A 23,574-nucleotide genomic window follows, 5' to 3' on the forward strand; every position below is an offset into this window, starting at 1 on the left:
CTCAATTGCAGCAAATTCAAGAAAAAAACCCGTATAAGAATGGTCTGCAATTTTTCCATCGTGAACTTTCCAATTCCGTGACGCGAAATTACAGTCTTCATATTGGGTATATGTTTTCCAGTTGATACGATACGACCTTAAAATGGTTTTCTTGGTAGAGGATAACGTCTATTGACCAGATACATTTGTACCGAGGATTTGATATCGAGGTGTCCAGTGAGGATTCATTATTACCAACTGAAAGATAAAGAAATGTTATGTTTTTTTCCTATTTATAATTGATCTTTTATCGTACAGTCAAACTAGTAATTCGTGTTATTATGTCCTATTTGGTGTAATAAGACAGCAACCATTTTATTTTCGGGGGGGGGGGGGGGGGGGGGGGGGATGGGGGGGCTATGGATTTTTTTGGAGAAAAAAAAATGTTTCCAGTTTTTGGAGAAAAAAATTCTTGACCCTGAGAAAAAAGAATGTTTGTTTCACGCTCAGCTGCCACTATATGTAATGCTAAAATTGAAAGAAAACAATTGTTTTCGACTTGCCGCGAAAAAAAATGGATTGTTTTTCGACGAAGGCGAAGAAAAAAAGTTTGTCTGGAAAAAAATCCATAGCCGCCAGAAAATCAAAATGGTTGCTTTGTAACATTGAAGCAGGTCTTTTTGAATTCTTAGTATCGGCATTATGAGAAAGACTGTTTTCGATTACGACGTTTTACGATTGAAGAAACTAATTTATAAAATACCAATTATTTTTGTAGTGGCGCTTAATGATCAGAAACAGCCTATTTGAATACAAATTCCAAATAAATTAAACTTTCTAAAATGCAAATAATTCTTAGCTCTATATAAGAAAATGTACTTTAAACTTGTTGTCATAAAGTGAAATTGTATGATGAAAGCTTTTTTTTTTGCAGTTAGTGGCTTACATGAAAACAGAATACATAACACATCACAAATCCTTTAAAAAAAAGACATGAACTCATACATGTACATATAAGAGGTGTGTGATCGTATCTGTAGAGCCTAAACAAAATGATACGTGTCTGTTGTATGGTATGATATCGCTGGACATAAACCACAAAAAACAGCAACTCTAAAATATCTTTTGTATTTGTATCCATCTCATTTCAACTGATTTTTATAGTTTGTTCTTACATTTATGTCTTACTGTTACACCACTGTCCCATATTAGGGAAGATTCAAGGCTTGAAATCCCACTAAAATGTCTAACCCCGCCACATTCTGTATGTATGTGCCTGTCCAAAGACAGGAGCCTGTGATTCAGTGGTTGTCGTTTGTTTATTTGTTACATTTTTTTTCATTCATTTTTTTGCATATATACATTTGGCCGTTAGTTTTCTCCGACGTTTGAATTGTTTTACATGCGGTATAGGCTTTGCTCAATGTTAAAGGCCGTACGGTGACCTATAATTAATTTCTGTGTCATTTGGTCTCTCGTGGACATTTGTCTCATTGGCAATCACACCACATTTTATTTTATTTTTATTTTTGAAGAGTTACAGTAACTGTCCTTCGTCAAGATCCATTGATATCGTTATTTTTTTTTATATATATAGAACACCTGCTTGGCTAGAAAATTTGATAATACTAAAACATCATTTACTGTAAAGGATTGAAATCCAAATACATGTAAGAAAATTAAATCCATGACAATTGTAACTGCTATTAAATATCAAAACTTAAACCATATCATCCTCGTATCATGGATATCAAATACTACTATGTTTGCTTCGCTTATTTGGCGGTTTCAAGTTTTCATCTGAATAGGTTGGTATCTGAATGACAAAGACAACCCCAAAATGTATGACTAAATAAATAAATATTGTTCACATAAATCTGCGTTTTTCAACACAATTATTTTGTTTAAATCGAACCATAAAGCCTTGAAAGTTTTGACTAAAGTAAAACACGATCTTTTATATGACATATTCATAAAAATTGGACAAGGAATTGCCGATTTTTGCCGTGCACTGTAGGTTGATTTACACAAATACAGTGATATATGGACAAATAAGTTTCCCAAAACTTGAAAACGAATGATACAATGTCAATGTTAAATTCGTTTTTTTTTTATGTCCTGTAGTATTTGTATTGATTTTTGGAAATGTGTATTGATATGGTCATAAAACATTTTTATAAATTCGGTTGAATCTCGCCGCAAAGGCCTTCACCGTGTCTGACTAATTATATCTCTAAGATCACTTACATTATCTGCCGCTTATCAATTTGTAATCGGAGTCTATTTGTGGATGATACTTGGTGTGTATTGCTCTCACATTCTTAATTAAAAATGTCGACTAAAGGTGAGTTAAATGGCTGATATATCGTAGTTTTTTTTTCTCTTTTGGTTTTTGTTAAATCAATGCAGGGTTTCTTGATTTAGCTCAATTGCAGCAAATTCAAGAAAAAAACCCGTATAAGAATGGTCTGCAATTTTTCCATCGTGAACTTTCCAATTCCGTGACGCGAAATTACAGTCTTCATATTGGGTATATGTTTTCCAGTTGATACGATACGACTGGGCAAGTGTTCCTTAAAATGGTTTTCTTGGTAGAGGATAACGTCTATTGACCAGATACATTTGTACCGAGGATTTGATATCGAGGTGTCCAGTGAGGATTCATTATTACCAACTGAAAGATAAAGAAATGTTATGTTTTTTCCTATTTATAATTGATCTTTTATCGTACAGTCAAACTAGTAATTCGTGTTATTATGTCCTATTTGGTGTACTAAGACAGCAACCATTTTATTTTCGGGGGGGGGGGGGGGGGGGGGGGATGGGGGGCTATGGATTTTTTGGGAGAAAAAAAATTGTTTCCAGTTTTTGGAGAAAAAATTATTCTTGACCCTGAGAAAAAAGAATGTTTGTTTCACGCTCAGCTGCCACTATATGTAATGCTAAAATTGAAAGAAAACAATTGTTTTCGACTTGCCGCGAAAAAAATGGATTGTTTTTCGACGAAGGCGAAGAAAAAATGTTTGTCTGGAAAAAAATCCATAGCCGCCAGAAAATCAAATGGTTGCTTTGTAACATTGAAACAGGTCTTTTTGAATTCTTAGTATCGGCATTATGAGAAAGACTGTTTTCGATTACGACGTTTTACGATTGAAGAAACTAATTTATAAAATACCAATTATTTTTGTAGTGGCGCTTAATGATCACAAACAGCCTATTTGAATACAAATTCCAAATAAATTAAACTTTCTAAAATGCAAATAAGTCTTAGCTCTATATAAGAAAATGTACTTTAAACTTGTCATAAAATGAAATTGTATGATGAAAGCTTTTTTTTTTTTTTTTTTTTTAATTTGTCTTTTAACTTTGATTTATGATGCATGTCTCTACACCACTTGCGAAGCGTTACAGTTCATGAGTACTTAAAATTGTTCACAAAATAAAATCTTATATTATATATAATATGCATTTTATGCAGACCATTTATTATAAAAGATTTTAAATCAGTCTCTTGCTCTATTGAAAATGAAAAATCTTGCTTCAATAGTGCAGAAAATGAAAATCTGTTCTCTGAATTTACAAAAATAAATAACCGATCAAAAACAAATCCTCCTGCCCCCCCCCCCCCCCACCCAGAATATCAAATGGTCGTCCCCTTAGATGTTCCCATGGGAAAATTTAAAGTTCTTTTCCCATGGGAGTTTTGAATGATTTTATTCTCATAAACTAGTACATAGCTACAGAGATAATAACAGTTCATATATAATACATATCTTTGTTTCGCATGTGTGAAAATAATAACATTATAATAATATTACAGTTCCTCTAACCAGGAGGACAGACTTTCAATGATATATATCGTATAAATCTACACAATTTTTCTAGTTCTACAACATTTTCAGATGAGAATACATTTTTAAATTTAATAATGTTTGCATTTTTGTTACAATAGTGTGGTGATTTTTTTTCTCTTTCTATGTTAAAACAATTTCATGACATAATGTAGTGAAATTCATCGCCAATATCTTTAGAGCTACAGAGATTACAAGACCTTTCGGATCTCGGAATAGTTTGCCACCTTCCGGTCTCCACTGGCAAACGATGATTTCCGCATCTAAATTTACACAAAGTATATAAAAAATTAAAAGGCAAGGTCGACAAATACTTTTCAAATTTAAATTTAGTCTTGAAAATTCCATTTAATAAACCTTTTGAAGATTGGTGTAAATCTGCACACCACTCTTGTTGAAATTGGTCTTTAAGCTTTTGCTCAATACTTAACTTTATCCATTTTTTGTTAAAATAATCTTGGCAATGCCATATATTTGACATGCCACATTCATCAAAAATTTTCTTAATACATAAATTCCATTTATTTCCAATGCCATAATTGTTATAATTAATGTATAGTAATTTATATAGTATACAGGATAATTTATCTTCATTTGTATTATCAAGAAGGCGACACCAAAAATTGATCATTCGTAATTTTGCATATAAAGAAATGGGGTATCTCCCAAGTTCTCCATAAATCATAAAATTTGGAGTCGAGTTTTTAAGTTTTAAAATGTGCTTACAGAATTTCAAATGAACTCGCTCAAGTATATCAAAATTTTCGTATCCCCAAATTTCAGCCCCGTTTAGAAGAATTGGTACAACAGCTTTATCAAACATTTCTAGTTGGCATTTAATCGATAAGTGATTCAATCTGCTCTTCTTGATAACACTATACATAGCCTTAGTTGTTTGGTCTCGTAAATATTTTCTAGTTTCGAAAAAAGATGCATTTCTAGAAAAAATAACACCAAGGTATTTATAATGTTTAACTATCTCTATTTCTTCTTTTTCAATACAAAATTTCAAATTATTGGGTATTCTTCCTCTTGTAAAATCCATCACTTTGGTTTTACTAACATTGATTCTTAATTTCCAATTATTACAATATTGTGAAAAATTATTTAAAAGTAACTGTAAATCTGAACTTGATTCAGCAAGTAAAATAGCATCATCAGCATATAATAATACAAACAGTTTTAGGTATATATTAAGTTCATTTTCCATATCTAAAGTTAAAGATTGTACACCAGTTATGTTATCATTTTCTAAATATTGCTGTAAATCGTTCAAATATAGAGAAAATAACAAAGGAGAAAGATTTTCCCCTTGCCTAACACCAATTTCACTAGCAAACATGTCAGATAAATTATTATTATGTACAATACGTGACTTAACATCAATATACATATTTTTAACAACTCTAAGAAACTTTCCTTTTACATTATTCATAAGGAGTTTATATAATAAAGAATTTCGGTGTACAAAATCAAACGCCTTTTCAAAATCTACAAAAGCACAAAAGAGCTTTTTCTTTTTAACACTGAGAAGTTCAAAAAGTGCATATAAAGAAAACATATGATCTGTTGTAGAGTACCCATGTCGGAAGCCGGCTTGATTTTCATTTAATATATTCAGTTCATCAACGAAAACTCCCAACCTGTCGTTAAGAATAGATGTAAATATTTTCCCCAAACGCGACAATAAAGTTATCGGTCTATAATTTTTAGGATCTAATTTACACCCCTTGTTCTTAAATATTGGTATCACATTACCAATAAGCCAGGCTTCCAGCAATATACCCGTATCAAAAATAAGATTAAACAATTGTGTGTATATATCAATCATACTGTCTAGAGATGAAGCAATGTATTCATTAATGATTTGATCTGCTCCAGGCGATTTATTATTCTTCGCCTTTTTAACAGCTTTTAAAATTTCTTCTCGTGTAATTACACAATTAAGTGTGTCATCGTCACAAGGTGAGCTCACATCGTTTTCAATAATAAATTCATCTTCAAACTTGTTCTTATTCAAATCTTTAAAAAAAAAATCAAATAATGTTCCAATAGATATATTACTTTTTTCCCTTTGACGTCCCTTATTAAATAATTTCCAAAATTCTTTTGGATTTGTATTTTTTAATTTTTTCATGTTGTCACTAATATCTTCATTTAATTTCTTAATATTTCCATCCAACACTTTCTTATAATATATCTCACTCTGTCGTAATCTTTCTTTAAAAATATTTGACCCATACATGTACTTTTTATACAGTCGTTGTGATTTTCTTAATTCTTTCTTTGCTTTGTTACAATCTTTATCATACCATTGTTTATTGTTTTGTTTCTTAGAATTAGGCAACATAGTTTTAGCATACACATTTGTACCAAAAGTAAGTTTTGCAGAATCAATCAATATATCAGAAACTTCATGTACCAAATTATTCATATCATTTTTTGACATATTTTCTTTATCATTATAAGTATTCAGCTTGCTTATAACACAATCAACTTTATTTGTATCAATATTTTTTCTATATTCATTTATTTTTTCCATTTTCCATTTTCCAATCATATTTTGCTGTACAGGATGGTTTTCAATTTCATTATTTTTAATCAATGATTGACAATCTATATGTAATGTTAAGGGTGAGTGCACATCAGAAAAAAGTTCGGAAAACTCACCAATTTCAAAATTTCTTACAAATTGTAAAAAATGTGAGGTACATATAATATAATCAATAACACTATTGTTTCTACTTGTAGGTTTTGCATTAACATCTTGACCTACTCTTCCATTTAGTACAATGTATAAATACTTTGTTAGATTTACAAAAGTCTAACAATTTTCTACCAAAGCCATTAACTACATTATCTGGAGAGTTTCTTTCTCTAGGTATATTCAAATTATCTAGTATATGTACATCAGTATAATCAAATTGATCAGTAAAATGTTGAACAATAAACTCATCGTCAGAACTTTCATTATAAAAATCGGACAAATTAGCAGTGCGACTATTAAAGTCACCAAGTAGTACAATATATTTACTATTTTGAGAAAATCTTTGAAATCCAACATCAATATCGTTAAACGCTTCTTCTGATGTGTAATTTGTATTAACAGGTGGTATGTAAACAATGCCAAATACAATATGTTCATCAAGATCAAAAACTTTTTTGTCACCAGAAAACCAATACACAAATTTGCATTCGGTATCAAAAGCTTTAATACATTTATCCAAGCACTTCCGGTAGCCTAGAGCAATACCACCAGACCTATGGCTTAGTTTAAACAATATTTATTAATAAACAATTTCAAGACAAATATTACAATGTTACATAAAGTACAAATATGGGATTCGGAAACAAGTTTGGATAGATAGATAGATAGATACTTTAGTCTCTAAAAACTAGATACAAGTTTACAGAGAAACATACAATATAAATACAGACACAATAGTTAAGGTAACAAATACAGTTAATATGATAGCATACATGTTTAGTAACATGTATAATTAATGATATAAGATTGAAGGAAAAATGATCGGTAAGATGCTTATGCGATTACATTTACATGGAGGGACAAACTTTTTTTATTAATACACTTAATAAATAAACACAGTTTCCTTAAGACAGATTGTTTTTTACTATTAAATAATGAGCAAAATGAAATTATATTTGGATTATTTGAAAACTTGATTTGTAGAAATAATTGTCTTTCGTTCTTTAAATGCGAACATGTTCTTTCATTTCGTGCAATGTTTTGCCATCTTCCCCTTTCTATAGGTAACGAATGGTTACCTGCTCTGAATTTACATAATGTAAACAAATGTTTATCTTCAAGAATATTCAAGTAGTTCTCAAACTCCAATGTTTTTTTGAACAATCGATAGTTAATGCATTTTGGTGAGTCTTGTATTGAAGAGTACCACGTCTGCTTGTATTGGTCGATTAGCCTCATTTTGATGCTCTGATTCAGCCACTTTGAGAAATGTCCATTTTGTTGTTGAAAAATATTTGAAAACCCGCTCGTGTTAAAAATATTTTGAACATACTTGCCTTGATTTTTCACACAGTGTTGGTAATATGCAGTCTTGTAAATTAATGAAGACAGTTTGTTTTCGTCTGAACATAGTTTGCACCAGAACGAATTATAGTTCGGCATTTTATGCTGATGTCAAGTGGGTATCTACCAGTTTCACCAGACACAATTATGCTTGGTGTTGATTTTTTCAAGTGCAAAATATGTTTTAAAAATTTCAGGTGAACTTGTTCGATGACATCATTTTTCTCAGATCCCCAAAAATTCACATCCATACAGAAGGATAGGTTTAACTATTTTGTCGAACAGATCAATTTGGCATTTTATTGAAAGGTTAAATAAACGGCTTTTTGTATAACACCATACATGGCTTTCGTTGCTTTTTCTGCAATTTTTTTCTTTGCTTTTGTAAATGTTCCTGTCCTGGCAAGATTTATACCCAAATAACTGAACTCGTTGCATTTTTGCTTGTTAGTTTACCGGTAATGTTATCACCTATTCTTCCGTTCACAATATATACACCAGTATATCTACATAAATCTAGGAGTAAATTACCGTAATTATTTTTCGTTTTATCCATATTTTCCCTAGTAGTAGGACATGTGAGGTTGTCAGATATGTGCAGACTATTTTCTTCAAAAATGGATGATTCGATGAGAATATCGTCAAAATCGTTGTGTTCATTTGATACATGATCTAAGTCTATCGATGTTCTGCTGTTAAAATCACCGGCTAAGCATACATATTTATATCGAGAAGAATACAACAAAATATCATTTTCTATTTCCCGAAAAGAATCGGAGGAACTGTATCGTGTATTTTCAGGTGGAATGTAAACCGAACCAAGAATAACATCGTCGTCTAATTTAGTGTATTTGGATGAAATATTAATCCACATGACAAAATTGCTCTCATTTTCTATAAGTCGGACATATTTTGAAATCTCATCTTTATAAAAAATTATTAGGCCGCCTGATCTTCTATTTGATAAGCTGAATCTGTTTTTCATTTTAAAAGTATAGCCAGGTAGGGATAGATGGTCGCAGTTGTCGGTTTTGGTTTCTTGGAAACACATAATATCGTATTTGGTTATAAGGTCAATAACTTCGGGATATTTCATTCTTGTCTTAATTCCACATACATTTAAACTTAATATTTTTAAATTTCTAATTTTAAATTCACTGCAATTTAGCTTACACTGTTTATGATTCAAAGTTTTTGTATTAAAATTTGTACCTCCGGCGATTTCCTATGACGATGAGCCAGTTCTAGATCTCTTGTTCGGCCTACTTTCAGTATCATTATTTTCCTTTGGGGTTGTCTGGCTTTCCTCTGTAATGGTCTTAGAATTATAAACTTTACCTTCAATAATTAATTTGTCCCGTATCAAACTAACTCTTTTCCCATTTCTTTTCGCTTCTTTCATGACAGAAAAACTTTTATAAATCCGTCTCCCTAAAAAAACAAAAAACATCTATTTAACATACAATATTACGTGCCAACAGTATATTCATTTTATGGTAGCATATGATACGTTGAATAAATAAACACACACACACACAAAATAAAAAAAAAAAATACAACAAATAAAATAAAGGAAAAAAATAAAAAGTGATAAAAAAAAATAAAAAATAAAAATAAATAAACAAAACAATAAACAGTCAACTCTTATTTACTTTTCTAGACAGTCACTGGAACCAACACACACTTCCGACCACAATCAACTACACCGGGTCATCCACTCGATTTTACATCATATTTAAAAAAAAAAAAAAAAGTCTAAATATATAATATATATACATATACTAGATTAACTTTCAAAACGTTTTGTTTTATTAATGTATTCAGAAACTTTATGCAATATTTGCATATTGTCCTCGTCAGCTTTTAGACTATCCCCATATAAAATAATCTTAAGATTAGAGCAAGAGATCGTCCCGATAGTATCCCTTCGAATTTCATTATATTTTGGACATTTGAAGAAATAATGAGAGGTAGTTTCTACTCGACCACAGGAACACAGTGAGTTCTCGATTAGATTTTTTTTAAATAGATGGTCCCTTAGAACACTACTCTGGAGCCTTAGTCTTGCTAAGCATATCTGTTCTCTTCTACAGCCGAAGTGAAAATACAATGGAATTTTATTAATATTTTGAGAAAGATAAGTTTTAAAACCCGATTTTGATTGGTTTAGACGAATGTCGTCAGGAATATTGTTCCAAAGGTTTACTACGACTGGTAGAAATGACTTTTGATAATAGCTTGTTCTGCATAATACAGTTTGTAAATTTGAAGACCCCCTAGTCCTGTGGTCGTGTAGATCTAGTCTCTGATTTGGAACTAAAACAGAAAGATAATCAGGACAATCTCCGTGAAACATTTGATGAAATTTTAATAACTTATGTTTATCACGCCGAAACTGGAGAGTTTCCCAACCGGTTTCATCGTACAGCAACTGTCTCGATGTTACCTTAGTACCACCTGTAACGATTCTTGCTGCTTCTAGTTGTAAGTTTTCCAGAGATGTTTTTAAATAATTAGGTATGTTATCCCAGACAATGTCCCCACATTCTAAGACTGGGCGTATGAAAGATAAATAAATAGTTTCTAAATGTTTCCTTTTAAGTTTAAACTTTAACTTTCGAAATAATGCTAATTTAGGAATAGCCTTATCAATAATCATTTTTACATGATTATTCCAGCTTCCATCTTCATTTATAATTACCCCTAAATGCTTGTGCGACTCAACTTCTTTTATGATATTATTATTCATATACACTGGCGGGTGGTGCGGTTTATGATGCCTTTTTGAAATGGTCATTATTTCTGTTTTGTTAGGGTTGAAATTGACAAGCCATTGCTTAGACCAATTATGTATTTTCTCAATATCTTTATTTAGCTTTTCTGCCGCTTCATATTCGTTATCAACCACTATATAAATTGAGGTGTCATCAGCAAAAAGTTTTATATCACATTCAATGTCATTAACTATGTCTTTTATCATAAATGAGAAATAAAATAGGACCCAAGATAGACCCTTGGGGTATACCCCAGCTGAGACATGACGAGTTATTGGACGTTTCTCCACCAATGACAACCTGTTGCCTTCTTGAGTTTAAATAGATTTCAAACCAAAGTAACAAGTTACCATTAATTCCTATTTTTCTAAGCTTATATAGTAAGCCTTTATGCCACCCTCGGTCGAAAGCTCGACTAATGTCGCAGAAAATTACCCTGACCTCTTTCCCTTCATCTAATGCTTTACCAAAATCGTTAATAATACATAGTAGTTGGTTTACTGTCGAATCACCTATGGCTTGTAATTTTATGTCTATTTTTAAAACTAAAAATAAATTCGTCACAGTTTATAACATCACAATCATCTAATTTAGTTTCTGTAAAACAGACACTATCATAGGTGTTCAGCAGTGATTTAAATTCAGGGTATAGTAATCGATTTTTTATACCACAAACATTTAAGGATAATAGTTTAATACAATTGCTAGAGGGTTTATCTACAGAAAAACTATTACAATTTGATTGAAAGTCACGAGTGTCAAATAATTCGTCTGATATAACAGTTTCGTGTTCTATTCCTCCACGGTTATCCTAATGCGGTGAAATGCGCCTTTGTCGTCGTCCGGGGTCGTTTAACTTTTTTGGTTGGGCACCTTGTTTGTTGTACTGTCGTCGAGGTACATCATCATCTCTCTTCTCTCCATCTTTCTTGGGTGGGCAATATTCAACTCCTTCGATGAATAGGCGGTCCCGTTTGAAAAATGCCTTTTTCCGTTGTCTACGGGCTTCTTGAAAGTGTGGCCAAAGTTCTTTGCGCTTATCGTTAACTTCTTTACGAAACTGCTCACTGATACCGAAGTGAGTGTCCCTCAATTCCCCAGCTGCTTTTCTTACGAATTCTCTTTCTTTAAAATTTCGGAATCTGCAAACTATTGGCTTAGTCATGAGTTTCACTGATCCATCGGGGTACCGTTCGACATATTCTTTACCAAAACGGTGGGCGCAATCGTATTCAGCTATTCGACCTAATTTTAGTTGTTCAGTCATAAATTTCTCAATAATTTTTTCAGTGGTCTCAGACTCTTCAAACTTATCATGCATCGGTATTCCGGTAAAAATTAAATTTTCTCGCATTGATCTCGTCTGTAAGTCAATGTGTCTTGTATATAGTTCATCGAGATCTTTTTGTAAGCGAAATATAGCATCGTTCACGACATCAGCATCTTCTCGAATTCCTGCGCATGCACCTTTGACATCTGACACATCCTTTTTTGCATCTTTAAATTTTTCATTCATGAAATTCATACCCTGCTCAACATCATCAACTCTTTTGGACACTTTTTCTACAGTTTTGAATAAATTTTGGACTGTTCTGTCAAATGTAGAAATCTTTTTTGAAAGTTCATCAAGTGTTGACATTTTGTCAAATATCATATTAACCTTTTGAGTACTGAGATCGTCTAGTTTACAATTTGTGTCTGAATAAGGATTCACCATTGGCTGCATAACAGAGTTTATATTCTGTGGAGTACTGGTGTAAAAACCCACGGCCGGCGAATTTGGAGACTGTTGTATAAAATTTGGATTCTGGACTGGTTGCGTCATTGAGTAAGATTGAAATTGTTGTCTATTTTGAGTAACTGGGGTATCGTAAGCGGGAACATTAAAAGTTGCCATATTTACAGTTTTGCACGAGTCTTCATTTGTTATGTTTTTGTTGACATTTCTCTTTGTTTTGTTTACGTTTGACGAGGACTTTTGAGTATTAGTAAATGCCTTTTTGTTTGGTTTCTCACCACTCACATTCTGTGTACTTGACTTTTTCCTTTTTCTAACCTTCTTTTCTCCTTTTTTTGAATTCATAAAGACAAACTAATGTTCCTTTTGTAAAATGTCATATTCTATCACTATTAGTTCACTTGAAGACACTTCATATTCCACTAGTAAATTATTCTTTGTAGGAGCGAAAAATAAAACACGACATTTTGTTTCACACATGCGCATATTTAGAATTTTTTAGAATATTTTAAAGTTCCCATCGGAACTGCAATTAACATAAGTAGATATATAGTTTCTTCCCATGGGAAATATTCCCAAGGAAACAAAGGAGTAGGTTCAGTAAGACCCCTTTTTCCCCCCAAAATATAGCAGTTTTACAAAATTGTGAAAATGTAATCTTTAAGCTATATTTTAGAAAGTAAAATGCTTTTGCTACATAAATATGAGCTTTTTTGACAATACAATGCACAATAACGCGTTCTAGCATCATTAAGTCATGCTAAATTACTGAAATCTTCTAAATTTTAGCACTTTCGTTATTTAATGAAAGTGGCCGCATTCGTGATCATTCATAATATTGAAATGTAAGTTGTATTTGATGATAATAAAAAAAAAAAAATATAAAGTTTGAGAATGAACACGGATACGGCCACATTCATTGTTGACAAAAAACATCTGAAAAGTAACGTTTTTGGCATGTTTCATAGATTTTTCATATTTAAGCTTGTATCTGAGCAATTTTAATGAGTAAATCAGTTAAAATCTTTCATATAGACTAATCAAATCAATTAAAATAGACACTGGACCTACTCCTTTTTCTTCCCATGGAAACACTTTTTCCCCTTGGGAACATCAAGGGTAATTTTGTATATAGTTATATATATATATATATATATAGTTAGATTAACTATACAAATCCTTCGGAACATTAATATTCCCATGGGACTGACATTATATAGTTTCCATGTGAACCTTAATTTTTCTTTTATTATTTTTTTCGAAATTTGTCAAAGAGCGATAAAAACAAAACTGTTACTAATAACCATGTCTGGAGCAATTTAACAAAAATAGCATTTGATAAAAAAGAAATGTAATCAAAGGTACATGTATTTCTATCATGATACATGTACACTAAGTCTAACATTGGAAAGTTCTTTATAATCAGTGAAATAATTGATAGAAACTCTAGCGCTTATTTTACAATTTGAATCTCTCATATTTGATTTGGATCATTTATATCATCATGCATTTTATGTAATTTTATTCGCTGAACTGACAATAATCAGATCCATGCCTTTGTATTTCAGAATTTGATTTTAAAAATAAAAATTATAAATCTGTTTTAATCTATATACATGCATGTAGGAAACCACCAATCGTGTTTATTATAAGATTCTTTTCTATTTATAATCCTTCAATTTATGAAATTTACATCATAATTAATATAAATTTACTTACTCTTTTTCATAGACGTAACTCGTTTTGCGTGTTTTTCGCCACTACTGAGGAAGATGTGCACTGATTTTTTATAAAGTTTTGTTCATTCGCTCGGTCAAATTTCCTACTTCAATGTGTTACTCGTCTACAAAAAATCTTTAATTTCGTTTCATTTTTCTCAAACACCTTTGAAAGTCTTGTTAGGTTTGTCTCTTGTCTCTCAGGTAAATATCAAAGAGAATTTAGAATTGTGCATTTGCAAGTACGGACGAGGATTAGAAACGTTGTGGTTTTATTTTACCCGTAGGCTGTCCTAGTGTAATTTATCGGTTAAAGGAATTCGAATACTTTACTTCTCATAAAACTTCAATTATTAGTTAAAGAGAACATACATACATGTACTTTAACATAACTACATGTATTAAAAGTACAACCATTACACGTATGCACTCGTCATTATACTAATATACACCTATAAGTTTCTATTCCGTTATCCGTTACTATAACACAAGTTTGTTTACTACAACACTAACATCACTTTATTTTCCATTTAGAATTTTACTCTAGAACGTGAAATAGCGATTTTAACAACAACACTGATAACTCTTAAAACCCGTAAGACTATATTTCTTGTTTTTGAAACACAGATTTTAAGCTAATATTACGATTACATATGTTATGCACTATATATTTCTTAACACTACAACCAATGCCACCTATCTTTGTGCATCGAAGCAAACGAAACTGCAAATTATTTGATTTATTTGTATTTTCTTTCATATTAGGTTTGCTAGAACGGATGAAAGATGGCGAATCAGTAGTTGTTGCTGAGGGATACATATTTGAATTTGAAAGAAGAGGGTATTTGAAAGCCGGGAGTTTTGTTCCGGAAGTTGTTCTTGATCATCCAGAATTGGTCAAGTCTTTGCACGAAGAGTTTGTTCATGCTGGAAGTGATGTAGTTTTAGCATTTACCGTATGTATTGATAATAAACATATTAACGTATATTGCTATCTACATTTTTAGCTCACCTGGCCCGAAGGACCAAGTGAGCTTTTCTCACCACTTGGCGTCCGTCGTCGTTAACTTTTACAAAAATCTTCTCCTCTAAACTACTGGGCCAAATCTAACCAAACTTGGCTAAAATCATCATTGGGGTATCTAGTTTAAAAATCGGGTCCGGTGACCCGGCTAACCAACAAGATGGCTGCCATGGCTAAAAATAGAATATAGGGGTAGAATGATGATTTTGGCTTATATCTCTGAAACTAAAGTCGTTAGTAAGAGCAAGTCACATGTTTATCAGGTCAAGATCTATCTGCCCTGAAATTTTCAGATGAATCGGACAACCCGTTGTCAGGTTGCTGGCCCTGAATTGGTAATTTTGAGATAAAAGATAAACTGTAAACAACAATAATGATCTATAAATAAGTCAACATGACCAAAATGGTTAAGTTAACCCCTTGATGAGTTATTGCCCTTTATAGTAAATTTTTATCAATTTGTCGTAAATTTTTGTAATCTTTTACAAAAAACTTCTTGTCTGAAACTTCTAAAAAATAACAAACTCTCAACATTTATCATTAGGGTTGCAAATTTTAAAGTTTAAAAAAAGTGTTCGATGACCTCTCCCGTGAACCAATATGGCCGACATGGCTAAAAATAGTACATAGGGAAAATTAGGTTTATGGCTCATACATGTACATTTTTTGTATCTCTGAAACAAAAGCATTTTGACCAAATCTGACGGGAATAAAATTATCTTTTAGGTCAAGATCCATCTGTCGGAAATTTTAAGACCAATCGGACAACCCGTACGGTTGTTTGGTTGCTACCCCTGAATTGGTAATTTTAAATAAATTTTGCAGCTTTTGGTTATTATCTTCAATATTATCATAGATAAAAATAAACTGTTATATATCAGCAATTATGTACAGCAAATTAAGACCTACAAATAAGTCAACTTGACCAAAATGGTCATTTGACCTCCTAAGGAGTTATTGTCCTTTATACTAGTAGTCATTTTTTAACAATTTTCATAAATTTTGTAAACTTTGTAATTTTTTACAAAATATTTTCCTCTGTAACTACTGGGCCAAGTTCATTATAGATAGAGATAATTGCAAGCAGCAAGAATGTTCAGTAAAATAAGATCTACAAAAACATCAAATCACCAAAACACAATTTTGTCATGAATCCATCTGTGTCCTTTAGAGCTTCTAGTTTAAATATGTTTCTTCCAATGCAAAGAAACTCGTTCGACACTTTTCTTACGTATCAATACAACTGATTACGGAACTGAAAAGTTTAAACAATATTCTAATCCATGCTATGGAAGAATAACTATATATATGAAGAAGACCTAAATTAACCCAGATGTAGGGACTGCCCAAAAGGAAAGATATGGAAGATTGGTCATATATTATAAAGAATAATTAAAGTTAACGTCCTTTTTCAGTACTATGGCCACAGAGAGAAACTGCGGCTAATTGGGCGCGAGAACGAACTAGAGAGAATAAATATGGAGGCTCTTCGGATAGCAAGGGAAGTCGCTGATCAAACGGGCACATTGATGGCTGGCAACTTGTGTAATTCAACGATTTTTAAAGAAGACTCAGATGCCGATGAAATACATCAAGTGAAAGCAATGTTTAAGGTAATTTATATTTTATATCCCACGCATGACCGAAAAATACACTACATATACATATTGTTTGATGTTCATGTCTTACATGCAAATTTTTCACACAAGCACGTGGAAGTATGATGAGGCAAACATCCAGGCAATAAAGCTACACACCTTCTTTATTAGAATTTTTGTTTGTTTATATCTGACGCAAGATGATCTGATCTTGAAAAGAAAGCATTAACAAATTTGTCTCTGCAAACCACTCTTGAAATACCAAATAACAACCCCAACCCTTATTCATAAAATATTATTTTTTTATATTGAAAACAAAAACACTTGGTGGCTTTATTGTCTACTGTCAGATTGAATAAAATATAAATTGAATGGTTCTATTGGCAATTGTCTAGGCAACAGCAAAGAACAGACCATAATTTTATACATACATAATTCGATGGATAAAAACGAATTTCTTAGGGGTAAACGAAAATTAACACTTAATAACTTTGCTTTCTGGATTGCCTTTTTTACCTTCATCGGTAACACTCAAGATATACGAAGATATGGTATGAGTGCAAATGAGACAACTATCTATCCAAGTCACAGTAAGAAAAAGTAAACCACTATAGGTCATAGTATGGTCTTCAACACGGAGAATTAAAACACATCGAACAGCAAGGTATAAAGGGCCCGAAAAATGATTCAAAACCATTCAAACGGGAAAACCAACGGTCTAAACTACATGTATATGAAAAACGGGAAACGAGAAATACTTATGAATCACATCAACAAACAACAACCACTGAAAAAAAATATTCCTTTGTTGTTTATGAGATTATGGGAAAGAATAGAGGTCCGTTAAAAATACACATTTTTTTAACGACACAAACGAACGTTATAACAAACCAAAAAAAACACATGCCGATCATGATGGCGGCGATGATTAGGAAATATATTTTGAAATTTGTAATAAGATAACAACAATAGTTTCCCCAATTAAACTTTCTATATATATTGAAATATTCCATACTAAACGAATAATACATAAATGTATGAATATTATAAAACAGGAGCAAGTGCAATGGGCAGTCAAGGGACATGCAGACTTTATAGTTGGAGAAACGTTCTCGAGCTTTGGAGAGGCCATGCTCTGTCTCGAAACCATCAAACAGTATGGAAATGGTAACTATAAATGAATATTAAATCTTGATAATCAAATGTTATGGTAAAGTAAAATATATAAAATGTTTTAATATTTCGTAGTTGTTGCGAATTAAAAAAACAATCTGCAGTAAAAGACGAAACCAACTGACTTTAAATTTCATTTATTTTTGTTTTCGAAATTGAAAATTCGAAATAAAAAACACAAACAACCAATTTTATATCATAAACAGATATAGTAATTATCAAGTCAATCTAGTAAATAAAAAGATGAAAATCAAAATCTGATTTTGGTGCATGTATACACAAGTTTTACTAGCATCTACACATTTTGTGCGGTTTGGATACTAAAGCACCATTTCCTATATCCATTCATTACTTTAAGGTAACCAATGGGTTGCAAGCTTGTACTGTATATGATTTCCCGTTTTAAAAAGTAAGCTTTCAGTCTTAAATATATAACGTGTTTATAAGTTGTTATTGGTCTTGAACTTCCTTATGTAACTGCAAGTAATACCAGTCTTTACTCTGTGACAAGTATTTTTTGGGTAGTTTATGTGATTTGCATCGATCTGATGAGTTGAGCCTATTTCAACTAATTTTTATAGTTTGTTTTTGTATTATGCGAAACTTACATCATTGTCCCAGGTTAGAGCGTTAGAAAAGGTTGGGTCGTCCTACATATGTTTAACCTAGCCACATTATGTGTGATTGCCTATGTGACAACTCTCCACAAGCTCTCTGATCTAGAGCGACAGTCTGTTATGTAGTGGTTAGTATTTCCCTCAAGAACTATAAATCATCCTGCTCTTTGTTACATTTTGTAGCTTTGTTTGAGGTTGTTATAAATATACATCATAACTCTATATCATATCATTAGTGAGCAAGTATAGCTAGTAGCTTATATTTTTATGTTTTAATTTAATATCAAAATGTATAATATTATTAATCATGAAAACCCACCTAAAAGTAATTAACGATACAAGAATAGAAATAAAAAAGGACATATAAATATGCAAATCGTAAGCATAGAAATGGCGTGTAGTTAATTAAAAATAAATTTACTGCAACAGCATCTGCTTTTAAAAACTACTTTATATGAAATCTGTAAAAATATTGGAAATCCTTAGTTGACAGTAATGCAAATTGCACATTGCCATATCACATAATTATACACATTGAATATATGTATGAAAGTACATGTACCAGCAAATATAGCATTATCACATATCATCATATGTTTTTTTTACATAAATATTAATGTCGTATTATTCCTATACATCTTTTCTATATTTTACTTTTGAATATTTAAGGTTTACCTGCCGTAATAACTTTACAACCTGTGAAAACAATGTATACTGTTGATAACATTCCCATTGGAGAAGCTGCACGGAGACTGGAAGATGCAGGTGCAGACATTGTAGGGCTGAATTGTGGACGAGGTCCAACCACAATAGTCGAAGTTATAAAAGAAGTCCGAGAAAAATGCAAGGTAAGGATTTTGATAACGGGAAATGATAATGTCCTCCATAGTAGATAGTAACATAAATCTTGAAGTCTGAATTTCCTTCGTAAATTTGTCTGAACCATTTTCAATTTATTTTCAATGTATAAAGTAATAAAATAAAATATAATGGTTTACCAAAATATTGAAATGGCAGAAAGACTATACAAAAGATATTTATAAACACACTACTAAAAAAAGGGAGAGTAAAAAAAACCCGTCAAATCCACCAAAGGACCAAATGGTAAACAACTGTCATTTCATAAACCGAAGAAATTGGTGGATTAGACCTGAATTTATAACCAGCTAAATATAAAAAAAAGAAGATGTGGTATGATTGCCAATGAGACAACTATCCACAAAAGACCAAAATGACACAAACATTAACAACTATAGGTCACCGTACGGCCTTCAACAATGAGCAAAGCCCATACCGCATAGTCATCTGTAAAAGGCCCCGATAAGACATGTAAAACATGCAATTCAAACGAGAAAACTAACGGCCTTATTTATGTAAAAAAATGAACCTTACTTTTGTTTTATAGCAGTTGTATTGCAAACAAACATAAAATAAGCGCGAGTGGAGAGTTGTCTCATTGACAATCATACCACATCTTCTTTTTTTTTTTTTTTTTTTTATATAATAGGCAAATGTGACAACGTTTAGTATTCAACAGCCAAAACTGTGTAAACATCACAAACATACAACACAACTGACTAAAGAATTCACAAGAACGTACAAATTGGTTGAAAAATATCATCTGAAATTAAAACCTATTTTCAAATGTGAAAAGAGTAGTAAACAAAGAAATAGACAGTCAAGACCATACATGATGGTTTACTTTTATAAATTGTGTCACAGTGACTTGGATGAAGAGTTGTCTCATTGGCACTCATACCTCATCTTCTTACATCAAGTCATGACCATACAATGGCATTACAAAGCAAAAAGATTCTCCTAAATAATGACCTTATTCAAAAACATGATTACAAATATAACTAATAGACTTTCAGGATCAAAAAGTTGGTCATAGATGGATTTGGCTATGTTTTAGGTACTATATGGTTATATGGAGGAAAATACGTAACGACAAAATTATTTTTATTTACCTGTGTAAAATATATAACCGTTTTTTTTTCAAAAGTGAGGATTTTTCTACCAGCTGCTAAATATTTCACAATGGTATCTTATCATAGCTTTGTTTAAACTTGCTTATTTTCATTTGACCTTAAATATATATTTCTCACTAATAATTTTATTAACTATGAATTTGCATTCAGGCACCGCAGATCAAAGTTACTCGTTCATAATTGTGTTAATTTACGTTTTTTGATTGAGTTGAGCCTTCCAATTGATATGTTATCGTGTGTTTTTCTATGATGTGATGTTAATATTCTATTGTCTCAGAAAAAGAGAGAAATGTTTGCAGCTGTCCTAAGTCAGGAATCTGATGTACAGTAGTTGTCTGTTCATGTAATTAATACGTGTTTCTCGTTTCTCGTGTTTTTTTATATAGACTAGACCGTTGGTTTTCCCGATTGAAAGGTTTAAACTAGTAATTTTGGGGCCCTTTATAGCGTGTTGTTCGGTTTGAGCCAAGGCTCCCAGTTATAGGCCGTACCTTGAACTATAATTGTTAACTTTTATAAACTTTTATTTGGATGGAGAGTTGTCTCATTGGCACTCATATCACATCTTCCTTCATCTTTATAGCTCGTCACCTGCACTACTTTTTATACATTCTGGGCTTTTAACATAAATAAGGTCATTAGTTTTCTCGTTTGAATGGTTTCACCTTGTCATTTCGGGGCTTTTTAATAGCTTACTATGCGGTATGGGCTTTGATCATTGTTGAAAGCCGTATGGTGACCTATAGTTGTTAATTTCTGTGTCAGTTTGGTCTCTTGTGGACAGTTGTCTCATTGGCAATCATACCACATCTTCTTTTTTATATTTTAAATATTCGATTTGAGTGATCTTGATGAAGGCTAATCATAAAAAAAATTCGAATGCATGAGATTAATAACGTGTTGTTTTTATTTGTTTTATTTTCAAATCAGGGACCAATCGCCTGTTTACCAGTAACCTACAGAACAACGACTGAGCAACCATCATTTTTTTCTCTTACGGTACCAGGAACAGGTAATTAAATGGTTCTTTTATATGATTACTACCAAGAACTCTAACGAGTAGTTGGCGATATTAACTTTTGTCGAAAGCTTTAATAATATTTATTTTCTAAAACTCATGTTTTAAGAAATTATAATCGATATTTTATTGGCCAGTTGAGTTTGATAAATTGTATGTCAAAGTTGTTTCCGTTGTGATATAAAAACATAACAAAAATTTGAGTCGGCAACTATTTTAGAAATGGCCGACAAAATACATAAAAAAACATAGTGATTTTTTTTTACATTTTGAATTTCTGAACAAATCTCGTACTGAATTAATTCCTTAAATAAAATAAATAAAATGATTGATAGAATATATTGTTTTGAATGGAAAAATTGAATGTTCGATACAACGTTTTTTTAACATTACTATTTTAGATGTAAAAGCTTTTCCACTTAACCTCATGGCTTGTCAGTCAACCAGATACGAAATAGAAGAGTTTGCTAAAGAAATGAAGAAACTTGGTGTACAATATATTGGCCTTTGTTGTGGTGGAACTTCAAATTATCTTCGTATTGTAGCTGATGTTTATGGAAAAGAATTTGGAGCAAAACAATATGGCCCAGAAATGCATCAACATTTTATGTATGGAGATAAAACTAAGTTTCCAGAATATTTCACGACAGAAATTCACAAGAAGATTTAAATCAACATAAGTAATTAGGTACACACACTTTTCGATTAGTTTCGTTCCTACGTTGTTGAAATTTAGGTGTTTTGGTGTTTTTTTAAAAATATTTTTATTGAATATTTGTGATTTTGAATTCTCAAAAAGAATTAAAATAATTACTTCAGGGAGTGTTTCTTCATTGCATGACCATTTGTATTCTTTAATAAATACATTTTGTGTATTAACTGTCTTCTGATTGGTTAAAATTATTAGTTTTATTTTCAATGTTGTCAATTTTCATGGCGACACGCCTACTCTGACGTTGTGTATTCATACGCCAACATGTGTGTACGTTGTTATTGTCAAGATAAATAATATAAAAAGTTCTTTGAGCTTTATTTTTGATAGAAATTTATTTATAATGAATGGCAATAATTTATTTTGATTTTATTGAACCATAAAACTAATTTTTGACTTTTCATATTTTACATAATCCGCTTCGCGGATTATTCAATGTGAAAAGTCAAAAATTAGTTTTATGGTTCAATAAATTTAAAATAAATAATAGCCATGCATTAAATATCAATTAACTACTTGTGTTAATTAATCTCGAAGTTTTTCGTATAAATTATCGCTGTAAAACATCGGCAGCTGAACTGACTATTCATTTGACTTTATGCTGAAAGCCTAAAGCAGAAGGCTGAACTACAAGTACCCGAACACAATCGTAACGTGTTTAAAAAATCCACAACAGTGAGGTCCAGGTCAGCAAAATCTGTCTTACAGACATGCACCAATTACAAATGACATACTTCGTATTAAATTGAAGAAAAAACGGACCAAAATACAAAACCAATCCTTGACCAATGAACCATGAAAAATGAGGCCAAGGTCAGATATAATATAACCTGCCAAACAGACATAGCTAAACAATACAATTAATTATCTAATTACTAATACAAATCTATATCATTAGTCTTGTAATTGTTATAAAATACATCTAATACCATAATTACAAACCACCTGAAGTATATTAATTTTTTAGTCATTTACCTTTTTATCACATTTATGGTGTCGATCCAGTCGTGTGACAAACAATGCGTGGTAATGTTGTGCTGTTTTCATAAGCTGTCCTATGTTGTATTTCGTGTTCGTTTTTATTCTGTGGTTAGTCAGCACTTCGGTGTTGACATGAATATCAATTATATGGTCATTTTTATAAATTAACTGTTTGCAATAGTAGGAATTATTCTAAACACCAAGGTTTGTTTTATCCTAGACATAGATAACCTTAGCCGTATTTGGCACATTTTTTTTTAAATTTTTGGATCATCTATGCTCCACAACTTTGTACTTGATATGCATTCTTACTCTTTTGATTTGAGCGTCCCTGGCATCACATATTAGC

The 23,574-nt window shown here is 31.5% G+C and overlaps 1 protein-coding gene across 2 annotated transcripts; it reads left to right on the plus strand.

Moving 5' to 3' along the window:
• Positions 1 to 2,237: 2,237 nt before the first annotated feature.
• LOC134708747 (betaine--homocysteine S-methyltransferase 1-like) lies at positions 2,238 to 22,520 on the plus strand. Of its 2 annotated transcripts, none has more exons than XM_063569315.1 (7): positions 2,238 to 2,323; positions 14,877 to 15,067; positions 16,551 to 16,748; positions 17,789 to 17,900; positions 19,193 to 19,371; positions 21,445 to 21,526; positions 21,934 to 22,520. In XM_063569315.1, exons 1-7 carry the CDS (start codon positions 2,311 to 2,313, stop codon positions 22,200 to 22,202), a joined length of 1,044 nt encoding a protein of 347 aa, XP_063425385.1. In that variant the 5' UTR covers positions 2,238 to 2,310; the 3' UTR covers positions 22,203 to 22,520. The 2 variants fall into 2 exon arrangements, with proteins under 2 accessions (XP_063425385.1, XP_063425386.1); XM_063569316.1 differs by lacking the exon at positions 2,238 to 2,323 and adding an exon at positions 11,198 to 11,301 and having other exon boundaries at positions 21,934 to 22,519.
• The last annotated feature ends 1,054 nt before the right edge of the window (positions 22,521 to 23,574 follow it).

This window comes from Mytilus trossulus, chromosome 1 (genome assembly GCF_036588685.1).
Source record: "Mytilus trossulus isolate FHL-02 chromosome 1, PNRI_Mtr1.1.1.hap1, whole genome shotgun sequence".
Lineage (NCBI taxonomy): Eukaryota > Metazoa > Mollusca > Bivalvia > Mytilida > Mytilidae > Mytilus > Mytilus trossulus.